This window comes from Tenrec ecaudatus, chromosome 7 (assembly GCF_050624435.1).
Source record: "Tenrec ecaudatus isolate mTenEca1 chromosome 7, mTenEca1.hap1, whole genome shotgun sequence".
NCBI classification, from domain to species: domain Eukaryota; kingdom Metazoa; phylum Chordata; class Mammalia; order Afrosoricida; family Tenrecidae; genus Tenrec; species Tenrec ecaudatus.
Genome location: NC_134536.1, coordinates 90,865,374 through 90,887,587, shown reverse-complemented (window position 1 = coordinate 90,887,587; position 22,214 = coordinate 90,865,374). Strand labels below are relative to the sequence as shown.

General features: G+C 45.1%; 1 protein-coding gene across 1 annotated transcript in view; it reads right to left on the bottom strand.

The window, feature by feature from the left end:
* The window catches only part of PGM3 (phosphoglucomutase 3), a 39,852-nt gene extending 17,916 nt beyond the window's left edge, over positions 1–21,936 (bottom strand). Inside the window, exons 1-6 of the mRNA XM_075554831.1 lie at positions 21,818–21,936; positions 21,072–21,277; positions 19,602–19,786; positions 17,362–17,429; positions 6,990–7,123; positions 3,424–3,619 (exon numbers count right to left, since the gene is read on the bottom strand). Of these exons, the coding sequence (XP_075410946.1) occupies positions 3,424–3,619; positions 6,990–7,123; positions 17,362–17,429; positions 19,602–19,786; positions 21,072–21,275 (787 nt within the window). The 5' untranslated portion in view covers positions 21,276–21,277; positions 21,818–21,936. The remainder of the gene's footprint in view (positions 1–3,423; positions 3,620–6,989; positions 7,124–17,361; positions 17,430–19,601; positions 19,787–21,071; positions 21,278–21,817) is intronic.
* Between the last annotated feature and the right edge of the window lie 278 nt (positions 21,937–22,214).

The window sequence follows — 22,214 nt, the reverse complement described above, 5'->3', positions numbered from 1 at the left end:
CAAGACAAGAACGCAACACATTGACATGAAGCAGGGAAGCGACAGAGGCCTGAGGGGCTGGCCACATTACCAGCTAAGTGGACAGCACCACCCTCCCCCTAGAAGAATTCGCTTCAGACGACATCACTGACACTCCAGCTCAAGAAGAGTGGAAAAGGGACTGGTCTGGTCAGAGCACACAGGAGCCAATGAGGGGGCATAGGGGAAAAAAAAAGAAAAGAGTGACGCACATCCTGGCTCACCAAGCCCTGAGGACAATGTTGCTGCTCAGAACAGCAATGCACAGAGATGACCACAGGACTGGCCCCACCATGGGACACAGCGTTCCTCATTGACCCATAACACCACTGGGACACTAGAGACACACAGTGGGAATTGTGCCCGCCATGAGCTCACCACGACGAAGCCAGCCCCTGGGGACATGCCGCTCTGGCAGGGGAAGCAGAGCAATGAAGTCCCCAGGGATAGAGGCGGTGCCAGAGCATGGCACTCCATCAGACTTGACTGGAAAGCATCTGTGAAGGAAAACAAACAGACCCTGAACTATTCATACGTGTGTGTTGTTGTTGTTGTTGTTGTTGTTACAGCTATTGTTTTACTTTCTGCTGGTGCTTCGTGGGACTCGATCTTATGATGGTACATAGCATGTCTACCTGGAATGGAGAGGCGGAGTAAGCAAGCCAGAAGAGAGAATAGCAGGATGACAGTCTGGGGGGACATGGGGATAGGGGTGGGGGGGGAAAGAAGAGGATGTTAACAAGCCCAGGGACAAGGGAACATCAAGTGATCCAAAATCAGTGTTGAGGAGGGTGTGGGAGGTCTGGCAGGGCTGGATCAAGGGCAATGTAACCGAGAGGAATTCCTAAAACCCAAATGAAGGCAAAACATTATAGTGGGACAAGAGGAAGGTACAAAGAAACAGAGGAAAGAACTAGGAGGCAAAGGGTAGTCATAGAGATTTAAATACAGACATACAAAGATGTAAATATATTTATATACGACGAGGGGGGAACAGATCTATGTGTATTTATTTATAGGTCTAGTATTAAGGAAACAGATGGACAGTGGGCCCCTGCTCAAGTATTCCCTCAACACAAGAACACTTTGTTCTAACAATTCGGCAGTCTGAGATACTTACCTGCCTGGCACGATCGCTGATGACAATGGGTGCACAGGCAAATGTGGTGAAGAAGCTGATGGTGCCGGGCTACCAAAAGACATAGCACCTGAAACCTTAAAGACCTTAAGATAAACAAGCAGCCAACTAGCTGAGAGACAACAAAACCCACATGAAAGAAGCACACCAGCCCGTCCCAACTAGATCACTGAGGACAAAGTGGGTGCATAAGCAAAAGCTGCGAACAAAGCTGATGGTGCCCGGCTATCAAATGATATAGCATCAGGGGTCTTAAAGGCTTGAAAACAATCAGGCGGCCATCTAACTAAGAAACAACAAAGCCCACAAGGAAGAAGCACACCAGCCTACCCCGACGGGAACGCTGAAGACAAAGCGAGTGCATGGGCAAGTGCGGTGAAGAAAGCTGATGGTGCCCAGTTGTCAAAATATATAGAATCTGGGGTCCCAAAGACTGTAAGATAAACAAGGGGCCATCTAACTGAAAAATAACAAAGCCCACATGGAAAATGCACGCACACCGGCCTGTGAGATGACAAGGCATCGGAGGGATCAGGTATCAGGCATCAAAGACACACAGACACAGACACACACACACACACAAACAAACATAGCATTGTGAATGAGGGGGAGTGCAGAGTGGGGACCCAGGACACATCTGGGGGAAATTGGACATCCCCTTGCAGAAGGGTTGTGGGGAGGTGACAAACCCGTCAGAGTGTAGTGTAGCAATGATGAAACATACAATTTTCCTCTGGTTCTTGAATGCTTCCTCCCCCCGACTATCATCATCCCAATTCTACCTTATATAACCGGCTGGACTGGGAGAGGTACACTGGCATGGATAGGAACTGGAAATACGGGGAATCCAGGACCGATGAGCCCCTCAGGAACAGTGGTGAGAGTGGCGATATTGGGAAGGTGGAGGGAGGGTGAGGGAGAGAGGGGAAACAGATGACAAGGTCTACATGTAACCTTCTCCCTGGAGGACAGACAGAGGAGAAATGGGTGAGGAAGATGTCGGATGGTGTAAGATATGATAAAATAATAATTATTTATAAATTATCAAGGGTTCGGAAGGAGGGGAGAGTGAGGAGAGGGAGCGGGGAGGGAGGAGAAAATGAGGAGCTGATGCCAGGGGCTCAGGTGGAGAGTGGGTGTTGTGAGAATGATGATGGCAGCATATGTACAAATGTGCTGGACACAAATGATGTATGTACAGGTTGTAAAAAGAGTTGTATGAGCCCCTAATAAAATGATTTAAAGAAAAAAAAACCACAGATAAATCATAGCAAACAAGTAAAATTAAACACACAGATAAATCACAGCATACGAGGGCAATGAATGTACGAATGTGCTTTACACAACTGATGTATGCATGGATTGTGATATGAGCCCCTAAGAAAATGATTTTAAAAAAAATCTATAAAGCACACACAAACAAAAAAACAAACATAGCATACATGCAAGCCAATTTGACTTACAGGCTGCCAATTTAGGATGTATCATGCAGATAAATTTCACACATTACAACCTGATGTGTTTGTCCTAATAATATGCCCATTGGAGGAAATGCTAATTTTAGACAATCCCACTGTATAGTTGTACTCATTGCTTCATAGTGTCTTTGATCAGGCAAATCAATGAGACTTACTCCTGCTATCACTGGGATCAGTGGTGTGCTAAGTATGATCCCCAGCCCAGCAATAATAAAGGCTGGAAACTTGTATTTCACTGGGTCCCATCCAAGTCCTACCGGGTGAGTCAGACCCTCTGGAATAGGGCCTCGTGATGTGTGCGTCCAAGGCCTCAAAGTGACTCAGATGCATGCTACACTTTGAGGCCCCGTGCATGGGATGACTGCTTTCTGAGTTCGCTTTTCCCAGCCACACTCCCTACACAGACTTTACAGCCAGCGAAAGGAGACCGCATTTTGGATGGCGCTGTGGACAGGGAAAATTCCTAGGTGTCGAACGGTGGCGGAGCTGAGACCAGCTTCATTCATTTGGCTGCCTCTTTGTAAATGAGATTGGCCTCAAAGAGTTTTCAAATTAAAACTGTACAGTGCTCGTGCTACATACAGGAGCCCTTGTGGTGTAGTGGTAACACATGGGGCTGCGACACGCATGGTCAGCAGTTGGAAACCAGCAGGTCTGTGGGAGAAAGACTGGGCTTTCTGTTCCCATCAAGTTACAGTCTCGGGAACCCACAGGAGGTCGCTATGAGTCAGCACTGACTCCAAGGCAGTGAGTTTTTGTTTTGTTTGGGGGTTTTTGAGCACTACATACCCTCAGGAGGTTTCTGATGACTTTTCACAAAATCAGCTCCACATAAGTGGTTGAGTTTCCCCTTGGTCCCATCATTACACAGGAGAACTGACAGCTCCGGGGAGAAGTAGGGTTCCATTTCTCTCAGCTTCAGGGCCCCGATACCATTAGCACAGTCAACCTTCAGTGTTCTACATTCATCTCCGATGTGGGAAGCCTTCACAGGAAAGATGCACAAACATTCCAAGTTATAAAAGGGGAGTGTGTGTATTTTCATATACATATATGTACTGAAGTGTTTGTATACAAAAACCAAGCAATTGCCATCAAGTGGTTTCGATTCATAGAGACACTGCCGTGCTGAGTGGAACTGCTCTATGGAGATTCCACAGGCTGTGCTATGAATCTTAATGCCTGTGGACTGTTCTCCCCGGGAGCAGCTGGGAGGGTGAACTGCTGATGTTTCAGTTAGCAGACGAGCATTTTAACCACTGCATCATCACCAGAGACCTTTCACATATGAGGGGGCTTCCAAAGTTTATGGAAAACTGTTCATCTTTTATTTCATTTTCAACAAACTGGCAGTAACACAAGTTCTGATGTCGTTAGAGGAACTCAGCATGTAACAGAAGCAGCCCTGGTGGTGCCGTGGGCACTAGAGTGCAAACATCAAGGTGGGTGGTTCAAACTCACTCTCCACCCCACCAGAGAGAGAAGAGGTTATCTGTTCCTATGAAGAGCTACAGTTTCGAAAACTCTATATAGAGTCGAGATGAATGGAAATCAGTGGGATGGCGGTGCTTTTTTAATGTATGGAACGAGTGGTACAATCAGTCAAGGCAATGTACTTCCAGTAATTCAGCCATTTGCTAAAGAGAAACCAGAGAATCTAAGAGTAAGCATCATCATGGCATATAGTTCGAACTGGCACAGTGGGTGAGAGTGGGCTCAAGGGTCACAGGTCTAGACATGAAAATACTAAAATAAAATATTCTGAAGTAAAATTTTAAAATACTTTGGATACTAGTAAGCTTTGACACTGCACAACTTAGAAAAATGAAGCGTTATCAGACTTTAGTCTCAGTTAGTCAGGGTGCCTTGACAAGGCTCTCAGGATCTGTACTGTCTAACAGCTCAAAGGTGGGAAAAATACATAGGTGACTCAGCAGTGATAACATTTCTCTCCTTCTCTAACCACATAGCCTGGCTTTGAGGCGGCTTCATAATGCTCATGTGAAAATGAAATTCAAAATTAATTTTTCTATGAACTTTTTGAAGCCCCCTCATATTCTTAGCATATAATGGTAATTCAAAAAGTATAGAAAGTACAAACTCATATAGAAATCTTGATTAAACAAAAAAAATCATTAAAATGTGAAGCTACCATTTCTCAACGTATCTCCTAATCTAGGACTATATGTTTTTAGAGACAGTGTTTCCATCTAATTCTGCACTCTTCTGTTAAATTTGCTTAATGTCCTAAGTCCTTGTGCTCATTCTGACCTTTGAGCAAAACTAGCAAGATCCCTTTAGAATTCCTCTTGGCCACATCCCCACCCTGCAAAAGGAAAACAACCCAAAACCACCTGCTGTGACACTGAGCTGACCTCTCGGTACTACATGCATGGTCTCAGCTGATCTCTTCAAAGGCCATTGTTTTGATAGGACCTTTTTTCTAAACGCACCATAACAAAACTGACAAATGTATTACTAAGAGAATTTTTATTGACACCTGACTCACACCATTATAATCCTGGTTTGACTATACTGAAAAGAGTTGTCAATCATCACCAATAAATCTGAGCATTTTTCCACTCTGTGTACTTATTAAGCTCGCCTTTCCCTGCAACCTTCCCTGTCCTAACCCTAGAAACAATCTAGTTACTGTCTCTATAGATTTACCTCTCCTGGATTACACATAAGGAAAATGATACAAAGGAATAACAACAAAGGGAAACCTCACTCAATCAGAAAGCAGAAAAAAAACTAGAACAAATTAAAATGAGGACTAAAGAGAAATCAAACTGTGCTGGGTAAGAATACTGAAAGAACCATGACAGCTGAAAGCAGGAACAAATCTGCCTTGAAAAGTCCAGCCAGAGGCTCCTTAGAAGAAAGGATGGGAGGCCAGTTCCTAGAAAGGGCACACACATCATGCTTGGTGAAGTGAAGGGCAGTGACAAAGAGGGCGGTGGCTACACCAATGGGCTCAAACATAGGAACAGTTGCGAGGGCGGCACAGGACATGCGGTGTTTGCCAACAGCACCCACCATCGACAGCCCTGCATCAACTCGCTCTTCAACAGCCTGACGGAAGTCCAGGGAGGCTAGCCTCACGCGGCTTCCACAGTGGATTTGGGGCTTTCCCTCGCACCTAGAAACTTTCTGAAACTGTTGTTCAGAATTTTAAGTTCAAGTATAATTCCCTCCTCTGATACTAAGATGTTATCATTTACAATCCTTGAATCACACAGGCTTGTATTCTTTCCTGTGGGCTTAGCTGACACCTGCTTGTTTTAAGACACGCTGTTAAGACCCCAGACACTCTTTTTTCTGATATCCTGGCACTATGTGCTTGCTTCACAAAACTCTGCAAGAGCACCCATATCCTCAGGATCCCTCTTAAGGGCACATATTGAGCAGGGCTGCATCATAAGAACGAATCCTTAGGTTAGGGCTTACAAGTATATTAAGAAAAGTGGTTCTCAACAGTATAAGCCCCACATACTCTTGCAACAATCTCTGTATTTACTGTAGGACAAAAAGCATCTAAATAAATGCTTAGGATAACCTTCAACTACTTTTATGCAAATACACACATTGTATGCTTTTTCACAAACTGCACAAATTCTGAGTCCATCAGTGTTCTGTGTATGCTACGCATGTTATATGCAGTGTATGGGTGAGCATATTATTGACAAGGGCACATCATCTGAACCAAGACAGGCTCTTCCTCAGTGTTCTCAGAAAAGGGAATGTTCTTCACCAAGTTGTGGGACTTGGTCAAGAGAGAAAAAGGAGATATTCTGCATTTTTTCAGAAAGAAGTGACAGATAATAAAACCGCTTAACCTAGTGATTCCACTCCTCGTTATGTGAGAAATGAAAACATGGCCACACAGAAACATGGACACTAATGTTTATAACAGCATAATTCTTAATTGTCAGAGGCAGAAACAAACCCAGTGGGGGAATGGATACAATTGCAATTTTTGCATACAATGGGATATCCATCTATCCTCATAGGGAACAAAGCACTGCTACATGTTACAACTTACATGGACCTCCAAATATTAAGTGCAGTGAAGGATCCCATGTTGTCTGAATCCTTTTATGTGACACAACCGGACAGGCATGTTCACAGACAGAAAGGAAAGAGTGATTACTTGGTGAGAGTCTGAGAGTCTGACGTTTTCAATAGTGATAAAATATTTGCACGACACTGTTAACACAATAAATACCATTGAATTATACACGGTTAACTGAATGTTGTGAACCTCACCTCAATTAAATCTCTATATGAAACTTTTCAAGTTACTTGTGATTTGTCATTTATTAAAATTCTAATTGTGTTCAACAGACTCTCACCTGTTTAGTAAGTTCCACAAAAGCCTTGGCATGTTTCTGATAGTAACCTTCCACAGTTGCCTGCCCGTACTGCCCGTTGGTATTTCGACAGTACACCATGTAGTGCAGCTGGGGCGTTGTCAACAAGCCATAATCTGTCACAGAAATACAGAAAGAAATTCACCACATGCAAGGAGGAGAAACCAAGGGCAGGCAGATTCCTCCTCCAGGGATTTCAGCAGAGCAGTCCTCTTCAAAAAGAGGAATCTCAGAAAACATGAAAGTATCAAACGATCCAGATGCTCTCATGCTCCATGGGCATCAGTGTAATTGCATGTCACATGCTGAATTCTAGTATTCATATAGATATTCATATATAACGAGAAGGTAAAGATTAGATACAAAGGCAATTTAGAAATTAATTCCATTCTGATACACTCCCAAAAAAACAAAAATTCTAAAGTAAAAGAAAAATATCTTTAAAAAATTGAAAATCTGCAAGGCTGGCAAAATTCTCAGGCCAAAATCTAGGTGAAAGCAGAACCCCAGATGCAGGGTACAGGAATCCAGGCTGAGGGCCACAGCGACCGGATGATAGTGTTCAGTCGTTCCAGCTGCTCTAAGATGGGGACCTCGGAGAAGACCAGGCTCTCACAAGGTTTAAACTCCAAAGAACTCTATCTCACCCGAGGAAAGGAAACATTTGTGAGGATTAAATGAGAGCAGGCGATTCCATGGGCGGCAGGAATCTAAGTGGATAAAGCTTAGGCTCCTTTCCCAGGCATACGTAAGGAAAGGGATGAGGAGGTACTGGTGCTCCAGCAGAAGAACGCTGGTCTTCAGTGCAGGAGACCCAGGTTCCACTGGGCTGATGCCCTCATGTACAACCACCACCCAGAGGTCAGCTGTGGCTTCCGGGTTGCTATGACGCTGGAGAAAAGACCAGGTAATCTAATTCCAAAAAGGTGCGAGAGAAAAACCAAACCCCATGGACAACAGCGGTTGATCCACAAGTGAACAGGGAGATGGTGCAGGGTAGGCGCTGGGGGTTCGGGGGGAGAGGTGTGGAGGAAAGAGAAGATTGTTATCACCAATACTACGATCATAAAATGAACATTTAATAAACGACTGTTCTGCCCCGGTGGAGTAGTGGGTTACATTCTGGGCTGCTAACCACAAGGTCGGCAGTTTGAAACCAACATCACACTCTGCAGGAGAAGACGGAGCTTTCCACTCCCATGAAGAGTTACAGAAACCCACAGGGGCAGTTTGATCCTGTCCTATCCGATCACTGTAACTCAGAATCAACTTGATGGCAATGAGTTTAGTTTTGAGTTTAATATGCAGAGTTATTCAATAAAAAACTATACAGGTGCTAGACCCAGAAATCTGGAAGAAATTCACTGTAACACTCTCTAACTTCATCACACATCACAAGAGCTTCTGAATTCAACTAGTGTTCAGTGTTTTCCGTTTCTATTATTATCACTCTCGTTTTAGTCTCCTAACGGGGCTTTCTCCGTTTACACCTTTCCTGCCCCTTCTTGAAGGAGCCATACTGACACGGTGTTTAAGTACTCAGCAGTCTGCCCCTCAGAAGACAGGCGTGGCAGTCAGCTCCCTTAAAAATGCCCCACTTGAGACCCTGTGGGTACTTCTCCGACCCATAAGACCTTCCGTAATAAGCCAGAGCCAACTCATGGTGCCAACGACTTCTTCCCTACACAACAGGCAGCGGAAACCTTACCTTTTTCTTGTGCAAAAACCCTTCAACAGAACCCCACAGCATTTAGAAAACTCCAAATCCTTCCATGACCTCAAAGCCTTCCAATGGCCTGGCCTCTGCTCACGACCACAACCTTAGCTTTCACTACTCTGTCTCTGCTGCAGCTACTCCAACCTTTTGTCATTTCCTGAGGAAACTAAGACAGGACACTAGCAAAAATAGAACAGCACGTATGCTTAAAGTTTCCTAGAGCCAAACACTAGAAGGAACATACGGGTTAAAGTGTTTGACTCCTGGTTGAAAGGTTGGCAATTTGACCCTACCAGGAGCCATCTTCGAAGACAGGCCTAGAGATCTGCCCCTAAGAAGTCCCCGCCTGAAAATCCGATGGAGCAGTTCTCCACTGCACCTGTGGGGGAGCACCCGAGTCAGCGTGAACTCAGCAACAACACCACTCTTCAAGCCAACCAACGGCGCCAACAACTACAAAGGCTGCTCTGTTATTACTCAGGGAAAGCCGTTCTTCGACAGAATCCCACAGCATGTAGAATCAAACTCCAAATCCGTCCATGACCTCACTTCCAGAACCCGCTCAACACCAACTCCTCTGTGGACAGTAGAAGCAGAACTCAAACCAGTCCTTTCCAGGCCAAGTCATGGCTGGTGACGCCCAGCCTGAAGTAGAAAGGGATTTGTAAAATGCAAGTATATCCGTGGAATGAGCACACTCGGAGCTAGACGCTCAAAAAGGAACACGTTCTCTCTGTCTCAAACTGAAAGAACTGAAGGCAAAATTCAAGCCTCAAACTGAAACACTGAAGGATTCTATAGACTACTGAAAAAAATCAAATGATAAAACGATTATTCAGTCACTATCAAAAAGGATTGGTTGAAATTCAACTATTTCTGATCAAGAACCAATGGTGCCGATGGAAGAAATTTAAACTGTTCTGAATGCCTTGACCAAAAATAAGGCTTTAGGCATTGCAAGAATATCAATTAAAATGTTTCAACAAACTGAAGTACTGGAAGCACTCCCTAGTCTACACCAAAAACTTTGGAAGGCAGGTACCTGGCCAATGGACTGGAAGAGATCCATATGTGCACCCATTCCAAAGAAAAGTGACCCAGCAGAATGTGTTAATTATCAAACAATGTGATCACTATCACATATAAGTAAAATTTTGCTGAAAATCATTCACCAGAAAAGTATATGAACAAGGTGCTATCAGAAATTCTACCCTGATTCAGAAGTGGATGTAAATAGAGGATGTCACTACTGACATCAAATGGATCTTGACTTAAAGCAGAGATACCAGAAAGGTGTTTACTTGTATTTTGTTGACTATGTCAGGGTATTCAACAGGGTATTGTGAACCCTAACATATTACTGATATTGTAAAGAATGGGGATTCCAGAACACGTTATTGTGTTCCCATGGACCGTGTACACGGACCAGGCAGTCTTTTGAACAGAACAAGAAAATGCTTCCTGGTTTAAAATCAGAAAGGACTTCCGGCAAGAAGGCAACGGAATGACACATACCAGGGGGACTCCACACAATTCAGCCCAGGAGAGTTGCTCAGAGGGAAATTCAATGCCGTTGGATCACAGGAGGTGCACATAAAGATAAGTAGGCACAGACCCATGGGGTTTTGAGGGGCTGGGGGCTTTTGGCTTACTTCAGTGGAGGCTGGTTGGGGCATGACCTTGGCCCCGCCACTGTCTCTGCAGGAACCGGGACCATTTGGAGCCTATAGGGCGGCTTGGTCTCAACACGGCCACAGTTTGCCACCACCGGCCTCGGGGCAGGGACCAGACCCTTGCGTTTCCTCTCTGCCCCCCTCAGTCTTGGAGGGCTGTGCAGGGCCCTCTTCTCAACACAGCCACAGCTTGCTGCTGCTGCCTCGGAGCAGGAACTAAACCCTTGCAGCTCCACTGGCAGGAATCGGGACTCAGCTACATGGTTGCTTTGTTTCCATCTCTTCACTATATCCCCCTTTTCCCCATCCCCTACAGGCTCATCCAGCTTGCTTTTTAACTTTTTTTCCTCCTGTTTGCCTCTTTCTTGGTCTCTCACTGCTAACCTCCAGACCACTCCCCTTAGCCTAGGGCATTTACACCTGCACCACACCCAGCTAGGTGAGCTCCACCCAGTGTAGCTGACCCTCACCAGGGGATACTTTGCTCAACTTCTTACTGGGGCATTCGAGCCTGTGTGCCTGGGGCAATACGGCAGCTTGGCCAACACTCCTCAAGGTTCCAAGCTGCTGCAGGAACCCCTGCCCAACGGCCGCAACACCAAAGCAGGCAACCCTTCTGGGTCACTCCCCTGAGATGGAAGCCACAGGAGGATAAAGTGGTAGGCTAATTCCATAGTGAAATAAGCTGTAGGCAGTTCAATGAAGCACTCCTACAAGTCTCCGAAAGAGAGCCAGTGCTCTTCCACTCCCTGGAAAATGGCATCTGGCTCCTCTAAAACAATGCAATGCAAACAGCCATCAGCCCCAATGACCTCAACGAAAAACAGGAGAAACAAAAGGCAAGGGCAGAAGATGTCCTGAACATAATGACATGCATAGAGGAAGCAGACACTAAGCTGCCACAGAAAATTTTCAGAATGCAATTTGAAGTCATAGAGGATATGAGGGAAACAATACAGAAAAAGGAAAGCCATAAATCAAAGAGAAATACATGAGCTTAGGGAGGAGATAACAAAAACCAGTAGCACACTCACGTACGTCGAGAAGCAGCGGAAGGAAGCAGAGAACCGCATCAGTGACTTGGAGGACATCCAAGCAGACTTTAACAACCGTGAACAAAAATCTAATAAGATCCTCAGAGAAGCTGAAGAAAACTTAAAAGCTATGTCTGATGCTATGAAGTGAACATTAGAATTATTGGCTTACCGGAGGAAGACACAACCAAGAAGTCATCTGCAACAAAGGTGAGAGAATTCTTGGAAGAAAGCTTCCCCAGCTGAGTGAATGAAAACCAGGCAACCATTCAGCAGGCTGAAAGACCCCAGCAAGACTGAATCCCAAGAAGTCACCAAGGCACATAATAGTTAAATTATCCAACTTTGAGGAAAAGGAGAAAATCATGAGAGCAGCTAGGGAGAAACAAGCAATCACATATAAAGATTCCCAAATAAGAATATGCTCAGACCTATCAGCAGAAACTATGAGGAGGAGGAGAGAGTGGAGTAACATATTCCAAAAATTGAAGGAAAACAATGCAAACCCAAGAATACTCTACCCAGCCAAATTATCAATCAAAACAAATGGAGAAGTAAGAATCTTCCCAGACAAGGGAAAAGTCAAAGAATACATTAGAAGAAACCCCGTCCTACAAAAGATCCTTGCTGACCCAGTATGGGCAGAAGACCAACACTCATCAAGCATAAATAAGAGACCACCACATAGAACAACCTCACCCAGAGGGCAAAAAAGAGAAAACAGACCTCAAGATAGCACTGACTTATATACAGAAAGACTTGAAAGGCTGCTGAGGTAAGCTTTAAAAAAAAAGGCAAATGGGGCATAGGGAAAAAGCTACGGTATAAAAATATTCCTGGGATGAGGACCAGGTACTATGGCAGGGACCAGATCAAAGACAGGGATACACATGGTAGACAACTAAAAAGGAGGCGGGGAAAGAAAAAAAAAGAAAAAAGAAAAGGGTAGCGGGGGCACAGGGCACTAACCCACCCAAGGGGAGGGTATTGTTTGTGTCTCCACAGGGAAAGAGGGACCAGACTTCAACCCGATGCTCCAAGATGTGAATGCAACATGCTGGCGTGGAGTAGGGAACCAGTGGAGAGGTCTGCGGGATCGGTCCCAACACCAACTACTAAGGGGACATCTGCCCCTCCCCTCAGAAGAATTTATTTCAAAGGACAGCACTGAATCTACAGCTCCGGAAGAGGGACATATCTGATTGGAGCACATGGGAGCAGAAGAAGGGGGAGGAGGAGAGAGTGGAACACATCATGGCCCATCAGGCCAAGAGGTCGATGTTCCCAATTAAAGTAGCCAGTTGACAGAGAGGACCACCTGGCTGGTCCCCTATGAGACATGACATCCTCACTGACACATAGCTCTACAGGCGACAACACCGGAGACACAGTGAGGGAACTGCACCCGGTTGGATCCCGGCACACTGAAGCAAAACATTATGGGGGTGCAACAGAACAGCAAGGGAATGGAGTGGCGAGGTCCCCAGGGAATGCTGAAGGTCTGCTTTGGGGCCAGGGCATGGTGCCCCAACAGACTGGACTGCAAAACACTTGTAAAGGCCAACAAACAATCCTTGAACTAACTACAAGCTTTTCTTTGTGTTTTGTTTTGGTCATTGGTTTGTTGTTTTGTTGTAGATTGTTGCTTGGTTGTGCTCTGTCTTGTTTTTATGCATGTTAATATCTCTGCAAGTCTAAATAAAATAGGTTAGATGAACAATTGGAAGAGAAAACGGGACCGATAGTTCCATGGGGACATGGGAGACAGGGAGGTAGGGGAAAGGTAGTGGTGTTAATAAACCCAGGGACAAGGGAACAACAAGCGATCCAAATCTGTGGTGAGGAGGGTGTGGGAGGCCTGGTTGGGCATGATCAAGGGTAATGTAACTAAGAGGAATTCCTGAAACCCTGATAGTGGGACAGGAAGGAAGTCAAAGGAAATAGAGGAAAGAGCTGGGAGGCAAAGGGCATTTATAAAGTTCTAGATGTACATGCCTTTACATGTACATATGCAAATGTATTTATACAATGGGTTGGGGAAATAGATCTATGTGCATATATTTATAAGGTTAGTATTAAGGTAGCAGAGACATTGGGCCTCCACTCAAGTACTCCCTCAATGCAAGAACATTTTCTTCTATTAAATTGGCATTCTGTGATGCTCACCTTCCCAACACAACCCCTGAAGACAAAGTGGGTGAACAACTAAATGTGGTAAAGAAAACTGATGGTTCCCAGCTATCAAGAAATAACATCTGGGATCTTACAGGCTTGAAGGTAAACAAGCGGCCATCTGGCTCAGAAGCAATAAGGTCCACATGGAAGAAGCACACCAGCCTGTGTGACCACGAGGTGCTGAAGGGAATCAGTGATCAGGCACCAAAGAACAAAAATCATTACATTGCATGCTCATCTCCATGATATGATCGCTGAAGACAAATGGGTGCATAAGCAGATATGAAGAAAGCTGATGTTGCCCGGCTATCAAAAGATATAGCGTCTGGGGTCTTAAAGGCTTGAAGGTAAACAAGGGGCATCTAGCTCAGAAGCAACAAAGCCCACGTGGAAGAAGCGTACCAGCCTGTGTGATCACAAGGTGTCAAGGGATCAGGTATCAGGCATCATCAAAACAAAAAATCTTACCATAGTGAATGAGTGGGGGAACCGATTACAAGGAGCCACATGTGACCTCCTCCCTGGGGGACATACAACAGAAAAGTGGGGGAAGGGAGACGTGGGATAGAGCAAGATATGACAAGATAATAGTTTATAAATTATCAAGGTTTCATGAGGGAGGGGGGATTGGGGAGGGAGGGGCAACAATGAGGACCTGATGCCAGGGACTTGGGTGGAGAGCAAATGTTTTGAGAATGATGAGGGCAACAAATGTACAAATGTGCTTTACACAATTGATGTATGTATGGATTGTGATAGGAGTTGTATGAGCCCCTAATAAAAATTTTTTTTTAATCAGAAAGGAGTATGTTGTGTTTGTATCCTTTACCACATTTATTCAACTGCAAACTGAGCCAGTAATCTGAAACGCTGGACTGTATGAAGAACGTGGCATCAGGATTAGGAGGAGACTTACTAGCAACCCTTGACATGCAGATGGCAATTTTGCTTGCTGCAAACAAAGGATTTGAAGTATCTGTGATAAAACTCAGACTGAAGATTTCAGCATGGATCCACAATCAGTGCACACAGAAGCAGCAACCACGAAATCGAATGACATACTGCATTGGCTAAGCATGCTGCACAAGACCTCTTTAATGTGTTGGAAGTATACAGATGCCACAGTAAGAACTGAGATAGTTAAAGTTTAATGTGTCAACCTGGCCAATAAACACATGTGGGGTTAACTGAAAGGCAGAACAATAAATGGCTCGGTGAGCCTCGCCTTTCTAGTTCTTTGGTCTCTTGCTTTCTGATGGTCAGACTAGGTTGCAGATGCCATAGTCAGTTTCCTGCTTCAGCTTGCAAGACTTATTTCCTGCAAGACATCCAAGAAGAAGCCACATGGACCTACCCCGATGCAGCCTGGGTGCTGGAGCAGTCATGTGGAGACCCCTGCCAGTGCTGAGATGCTTACACGCACACTGATTAAGCTTCCCTCCTGCAGTTGCCATCATTACGTGTGTTTTGTGGGATGGAGGAGGACTTTGTGGATTGGTTTCAGACATACGGGCTAATGTTGGACTTGTGGGCTTGGGCAGCACTGGGTTGGGATGTTTTCTTGATGTGCACTCACCCTTTATATAAAGCCCTCTCTTATACATGAGTTTCTATGGATTTGTTTCTCTAATGTACCCAGACTAACATAAGGACTAATGTGCCCCTGACAGAAGCCATACTATTTTCAACTATCTCATAAATAATTTTCCTCATAAGAAAAGCTGAAGAATTGATGCATTTGAATTAAAGTATTGGCAAATATTGAAAGTTCCAGTGACTTCCAAAAGAACAAACAAATGGGTTTTGGAAGTACAGTCACAATGCTCCTTAGAAGTGAACATGATCAAGACTTCCTCTCAGGTACCGTGTATCCTCAAGTATAAGCTGACCCGAATATCAGCTGAAGCACCCAATTTTACCACACACACAAAAAGCGCATTAAAAATGTGCTGAAAAACTCGACTTAAACACAAGTATGGACAGTATTTTGGCTGTATTGCCAGGAGAGGCTGGACTCTGGAAAAGGACAGCATGTGTGGGAAAGTAGGTCAGAAACAAAGGGAAGAATTGCAACAAAATGCATGGCCACCGCGGCTGCAAGAACAGGCAGGCTCACACAATAGAGGGCGGCAGAGGATCCAGTGTGGGGCACTCTGTGATATACGGGGTTGCTATGAGTTGGAACCAACTTGATGGCACCTAACAATTACACCGGAGCAATAACCTGAATGGGAAAAAGCATGGGTCATCATCCTGCTAGAAACTTAATTTCCCTCTTAGTGAACAAGGGCAGTGTGCATGCTTCCCAGCAAACACTCTCTTAACTGGCAGAGGCGCAAACAGCAGCGCCAAGCTGAAGGATGGTGGTGCCTGCGCTGCTCCTTTGAATGTGTGTTCCTCCCCAGAGTCCTGCCAGGAGCCCTTTCTCCTGTTCCCGACTCCTGAAAAGGCTCACCACATCTCTTCCAAGTCTGCATTCTAGGGCTTCAAACTGGATCCCTTTCCTATTCCAGTAAGCCCATATTTTACGCACGTGGGTCTAGTCCAATCTCACTGTACTGGCCACGACTGAACGTGCACGAGGTCCTGGTGGAAAGAATATAATTCGGGTCAACTAAGTGGAGACCCCCACCTGGATCAGTGCCCTACAAATCACAGGAGTGAGCCCATTAGCAGATCTTCTTAGTGAGACTATACCATAAAAGCAAACACACACAAAACAGTTGCTGTCAACAAAGAGATCGATCAAATCATTGTTATCAATTCTGCCCTCCCCCACCCCCAAATCTGTTCCATTGGTTTTAACACCAAGTACAAAGGCAGCACTGTTCCTCTGACCCAAACCACTGGGTGCTAAGACATCACATGTTCTAAGTCCCCCAGACTGCCAAGCCTACCCAGGCCTCAGATGGCAATTCCAAGCTTGAAGCTCCCAGAACCCTATCTCATAGAATTTACTGGCTACACACTTTGGGGTTTTTCCACCATCCCAACAGCAACTAGGAAACAGCCTAAAGGACACTAGCCCCAAGTTTATAAGGATGAATACAAATTTAAAATACCAAAACCAAACTCGAGTCAATTCAAACTCATAGTGACAGACTAGAACTGACTCAAGGGGTTTTCAAGACTGCCAAGTTTTACAGGAGCAGACAGTTTAATGGGGCTTCCTGAAGCTCCCTTATATAAGTCTGTGACTACCCAGGCCCTGACTAGGGACCAGGTGGCCCCACTCTGCTGCTGCTCAGGGTTTCCCTAAGACCACTCAAAAGTCAGGGAAAAGTGTTAACACATGCACTTATGATTACATTTTTTGTTACAACAAAAAGGCTATGACTGGAGAGGGACACATAAGAAGGTCTGGGGAGGCCCTCAAGGCTGCGCTTTCAAGTCTTCACAAAGGAAGTACGAGCCTCCTACTCTGCCATGGATCCTCTTTCACAAACCAGGAAGTCTACGGAGACTCAGCAAGCTGCGCCTTGGTTGGAGCTCCATCAAGCAGGCACAAATGACTCACAGTCCCACTCCCTGCGCTCAGCTGATGTCATTTAGGTCTTACTGGGTAGCCAGTCCCATGCCTCATTGGCATAACTAGCAACATCTGTCAGATTAGATGTGGCTTGAAGCAAGGTTTTAGAGGCCTGACAGTTAATTTTTATACATATATGTGACTTTTTACAAACAGTATACAGTATTTATAAATTTTTAAAAGTTTTTTTTAAAAGATTAACTTAAATCTCAGGATAACTACTTACCATGGAATTGACCTCCCAACACAGTCACACCATGTATGACAGACTGTGAAAGTTTCTCACTGCTGGGCCTAAAGAAAACAAAACCACCTGTGAAGTTGCTTGCTCTGAGTAGAAACGTAAACACGAGCTGCCAATTTACGCAGAATACGCACTTTACCCGGAAGCTATAAACTCTGAAAAACCCAAGGCCGCTAAGTTGATTCTGTAGAACCCTAGTGGCTCTACAGGACAGAGTAAATCTCCCTTTATCTTTATCGAAACTGCTTTATCTTTTCAGCAACATACTGACTCATTTCCTCCCACAAGCAGCCAGGTTTGAATTGCCAACCTTTTGGTTAGAGCCAAGCCTCAACCACAGCCACCAGGGCTCCTGTAAATTCTGAAAACATACAGGCAAATTCTAAGCATTTTCCAGTAGTTTTCAGAATGTACTTCTTGAAGATATTTTGGCTTTCAAATGTACTTAGAAAATAGATATAAAAGGGAAAGTACATGAACACCCTCATCTCACAATACCCCTCCTCCACCAGTCTGACTAAAACATGTTGTCAAAGAACAGTTACAAATGTGAACCTACGCATAATCTAATAGTCAATCACCACAAATACAGAGCAACGCTTCATTTTCAAAAGGCCGAGCCAACCCCAGGCACACCTCCTGTCACTCTGCACTGCAATTTACTGTGCTTTGCAGACGGCTTCTTGTTACCAACTGACAGCGCCGACTCTGTGTGGAGCAAGTCTCTCGGAGCCATCGCCTGGCGGCGTGTGCACACTTCATGTCTGTGTCAGTTAGGCATGCTCAAAATACTTCCAATCTTCTCAGAATGCCATTGTCCACTTACTAGATGTTAGCACAGTGTGAATCTAACTTGAATATGTATTATGAAACTACAAAATTCGTATGACTCACTTTATTGCAATATTTGCTCTACGGTCGTGATCTAGGAAAGAATTTGTGATATACTGAGGTCTGTGCCTAAAAAATAAAGTATGTTATCTAACTTTTCTATCTATAGAAAAGTGATGTTTAGATTAATTAAGAGGTGAAACCCAAATGCATGTGGGAGGGTTTCGCGGGGGCTGCAGTCACTAGGCTACTTCTGCTACCTAAGAATCTGTAGTCATTGTTACCTGAGAGACCATTCTGATACCACAATAAACAAGTTTTAAAAGTGCAAGCATTTGGAAATATAATGGAAATTTTATTTTGGGAGAATTTTGGAATAAAACAGACCTCATACAAAAAGGAAATATCCATCTCACACTCAAAAGGAAAAAGCTACCATATATAAATGTGTAGAAAGTAATATACCTTGTTAATTCTTTTCCGTGGGAAAATGGTATAAATATTTGAATAATAATCTCAACAAGTTAAATGACCACACTCAATTCTGACTCACAGTAATCCTACAGGACAGGGTAGAACTGCCCCTGTTGGTTTCTGAGACTTTCCAAGAGTAGATCTTTCTGAGTGTAGATCTTTGTGGGAGAAGAAAACCTCATTTTTCTCACAAGGAGCAGCTGGGGAGTTCAAACTGCTAACCTTGAAGTTAGCAGCCTAAAGGGTAACTGATTGCCCTACTGTAATGGTGGATTTCAGAAATTAGCCGACTTCACCACATCAAAAGAATAATCAAAATGAGAGAGTAAATTCCCAGAGCCAGTGGCACATGGACTTGCTCTAGAGAACAGCAAAGCTACTGGCTGGGGCAGTTACTGCGTTCCTCCCTCATGCCAGGAAGTAGGTGTTCTGCATCCTTTATTTTATCCTCACAAAAAAATCTTCTGATAGGACCTTATCCACATTTTAGAAATGAAGAAATGGAGGTCCAAAAGCTCAAATCATATATTAAGTATTACATCGGGATATATATATTGGGATTCCAACCAGAGTCTGATTCTAAAACCCACCCTGCGATAGCAACTACCATACATACTCGGGTATAAGCCCACCTGACTATCAGCCAAAGCACCTAATTTTACCACAAAACTGCATAAAAATGTGCTGAAAAACTCAGCTTATACACAAGTATATACAGTACTCCTGTTGTGAATTGCCCTGGAGTGATTTCAGTGGACGGGGCCCCTATTGTTGAATTGCCCAACAAGCGAGGCAGACACAGGCTTACTTGTGCTTTCTGACTGATCTGGAGTGAGCATTTTTATATACCCTTCCCCCACCACATCAAAGATTTCTAAAATAGATGCGACCATTCACGGTGCTTCTCCAATGCTCACCTGGTATCTCTGCCAATGACTATGAAAGCCTCTTGCTGCAAATTCACGGCTTCTTTCTCACTGATGTCAGTCAGCACTCTCTGCATATCCTGCTCCTCAACGTTTGCCAAACAGGTAGCGTGTTCTTCCCAGGATGGTGCCAACATTTCACCCAAAGGATCCACCAATTTCACACCATTATCTTCCTTTAAGGAAAAAGGACAATAGCAACCTGTGCATATTCACAAGTGATGAGTTAAAGAACTCAGCTTTTTTCCCCCAACAAAGGCTAATGATGGCAATGCAGCATCAACAAGGACTGATCGAAAACCACAAGCTAAACTGGATACTGCATACACATTATCTCAGGATGCGCCGAAATCTTACTGTAAGAAAATTGGTAAGATAGGTCATTTGTTTATCATGTCCACATAGCTAGAACCGGTGCTGCTGTCAAAAGTCTACCTGGCTTTTAAATCTAACACCCATCTGCTACACTGGCACTCACTCGCACTGTCAGTGAGTTGGCCAGGGCACACCTGGAGTAGACTGACGGTACCAACAGGGCCTTCTTTCTAGAACTCTAACCTCCAAGAACAGCCTGTCAACTAGTGGATGTCACAAGAGCTGAAATCACACTCCCAACTCTGTTTGGCTCAAATTCCTTGAAAGAAAGTACTGTCAAGAGTAGATGTCAAAAAAATTTTTTTTAATTTTTAAAAATTAAAAAAAAAAAGAGTAGATGTCAACAGAAGGAAACCAAGCAGAGAGCAGTTCTCAACCAGGTGTTGATTTCTTGAACTAATCTGGGGTAACTTCCTACAAGTCACCAATCAACTGTGGTGATTGGATATGTACCCTGAGGACGTACTTTGAATCGGATGAGCCTTTTCTTCTTGTTTATGAGACAGCAGATATTACAATCCTACACCGCTTAAACTTTTGCCTAATTTCACTAAAAAGGTAAAAATAAAAAACCCGAGCACCACACAGAAGCAGGTTATTGAAACCATGTAGTAGTGAACTACAGGGAGGACATGACAAAATATGGTAAACATATTAAGAAAATGAGGAACATTGGGCCTCATCAATATCCTGCCCCAAACTCAAAGTGGGATCCCTGGAGTCACTTGTTTGGCTGCTCATTCAGGCAGGACTGTTAGTCACTATCTACAGAAATCTCATCTGGAAACATTCCAACCTGTTCCCTCCCAGCTCCTGCCCTCAATTTCTTTCCTTACTTCTAAGTTTTATCATGATCCTGGAAGAACGTTCGGTTATTCCTCTAATATGGACAGTCTCCCCAAAAATGACAGTGTGTCATTTCTTTCTCTCCACACCCTACGGGGACATGAATGTTCAGTGACCACTGTACTAAGAAAAAAGTTGTTCCAAATCCAGGAGCACATCTTAATGAAGAAACGCATTCCCCGAAGTGTACTTTTCCACTGTAGGTCAAACCTTCCCAGTTTGCAGTACTCAATGCATTACCTCCGGATTGTGCGAGGCTGTGACCATGATTCCTATGGTGGATTTCGTCTGTCTTGACCTCAGCGTTGCCAATAGGCCCATGCGAAACATGACGTGGTCAAGATGCTCGGCCTTCGAGCGAAACCCAGCCGTTCCATATTGAAGAAGGAGTCCATTGGGCTTGGCGTGCAATGTGGAATATTTTGTAATTGCGTCTAAGTCCATGCCTACAAAAATTATAAACAACTTTCTAATTATTTTTGCTGCAAGAGCTGCCCTAAGAGGTCTGCAACATTCTGAGCCTCCCCCCAAAGGATGTGTTTTGAGAGAGGAAGTAAGGGCAGTAGAATAAGTTGCCATCATTCAAGGTGGAAAGACTTACCAAAACAACCTGGTTAGTATTCTGATAATCTAAGATTCATTAATTACTACAGTTAAGCAATTGGCAAGTACATTTATCATGACGCATTCTATAAATAAAACAGACAATCCACAGTTATTAAGGGCTCTGAATGGTCCGTAAAGGAGAAGACTCCCGAAGGAGCGGGGCGACTGGCCCCAGACCTAAGCAAGCACTGGCGGGACCCACTGGCCGCTGCGGAGGCTCAGTGGCGGTGGGTGTGTCCGGTGCTCTGGGCTAGCTTTGCCAGCAGGCCAGGAGCAACCAAAATTCTACCAACCGTTTCCCCTCAACCCCGGTGTGCGGGAAGGCCCCGATCCCGGGGTTTCTAGCTTCGGGGTGCACCCGCACCCCCTTCCCCGCTCACCTTTCAGAACGGGCTCCCGCCTGCTGCGCGCCGGGAATCCAACTCGGACTTCTCCGACGTGGCCTCGCTGGGCTTCCGCCCGGCCGGGCGCGCCGCCCAATCACGGCGCTGGGCGGGACCACGCCCCCCTCAGCGGCGCGCCCAGCGCGCCTGCGCAACGCGGCTCCGGGGCGAAGCCGCCGCGCCGCGCGTTTCCCTGCAAGGCCGCCCCCGGGCGAGGCGGAGTTGTGCAGGGGCCCCGGGCGGGCCCCGAGGGTGGCGCCCCTGCACTCGCTGCAGCCTCGGCCCGGGCCTCGGGGCAGCAGGCGCCCTGCTTCCTGGGAGGCCGGGATTCCTCGCAGTCGGGGACGGAGATTAGAGCCCCGATTTGGGGTCACGGCCGCTGCGAGCGCCAGCC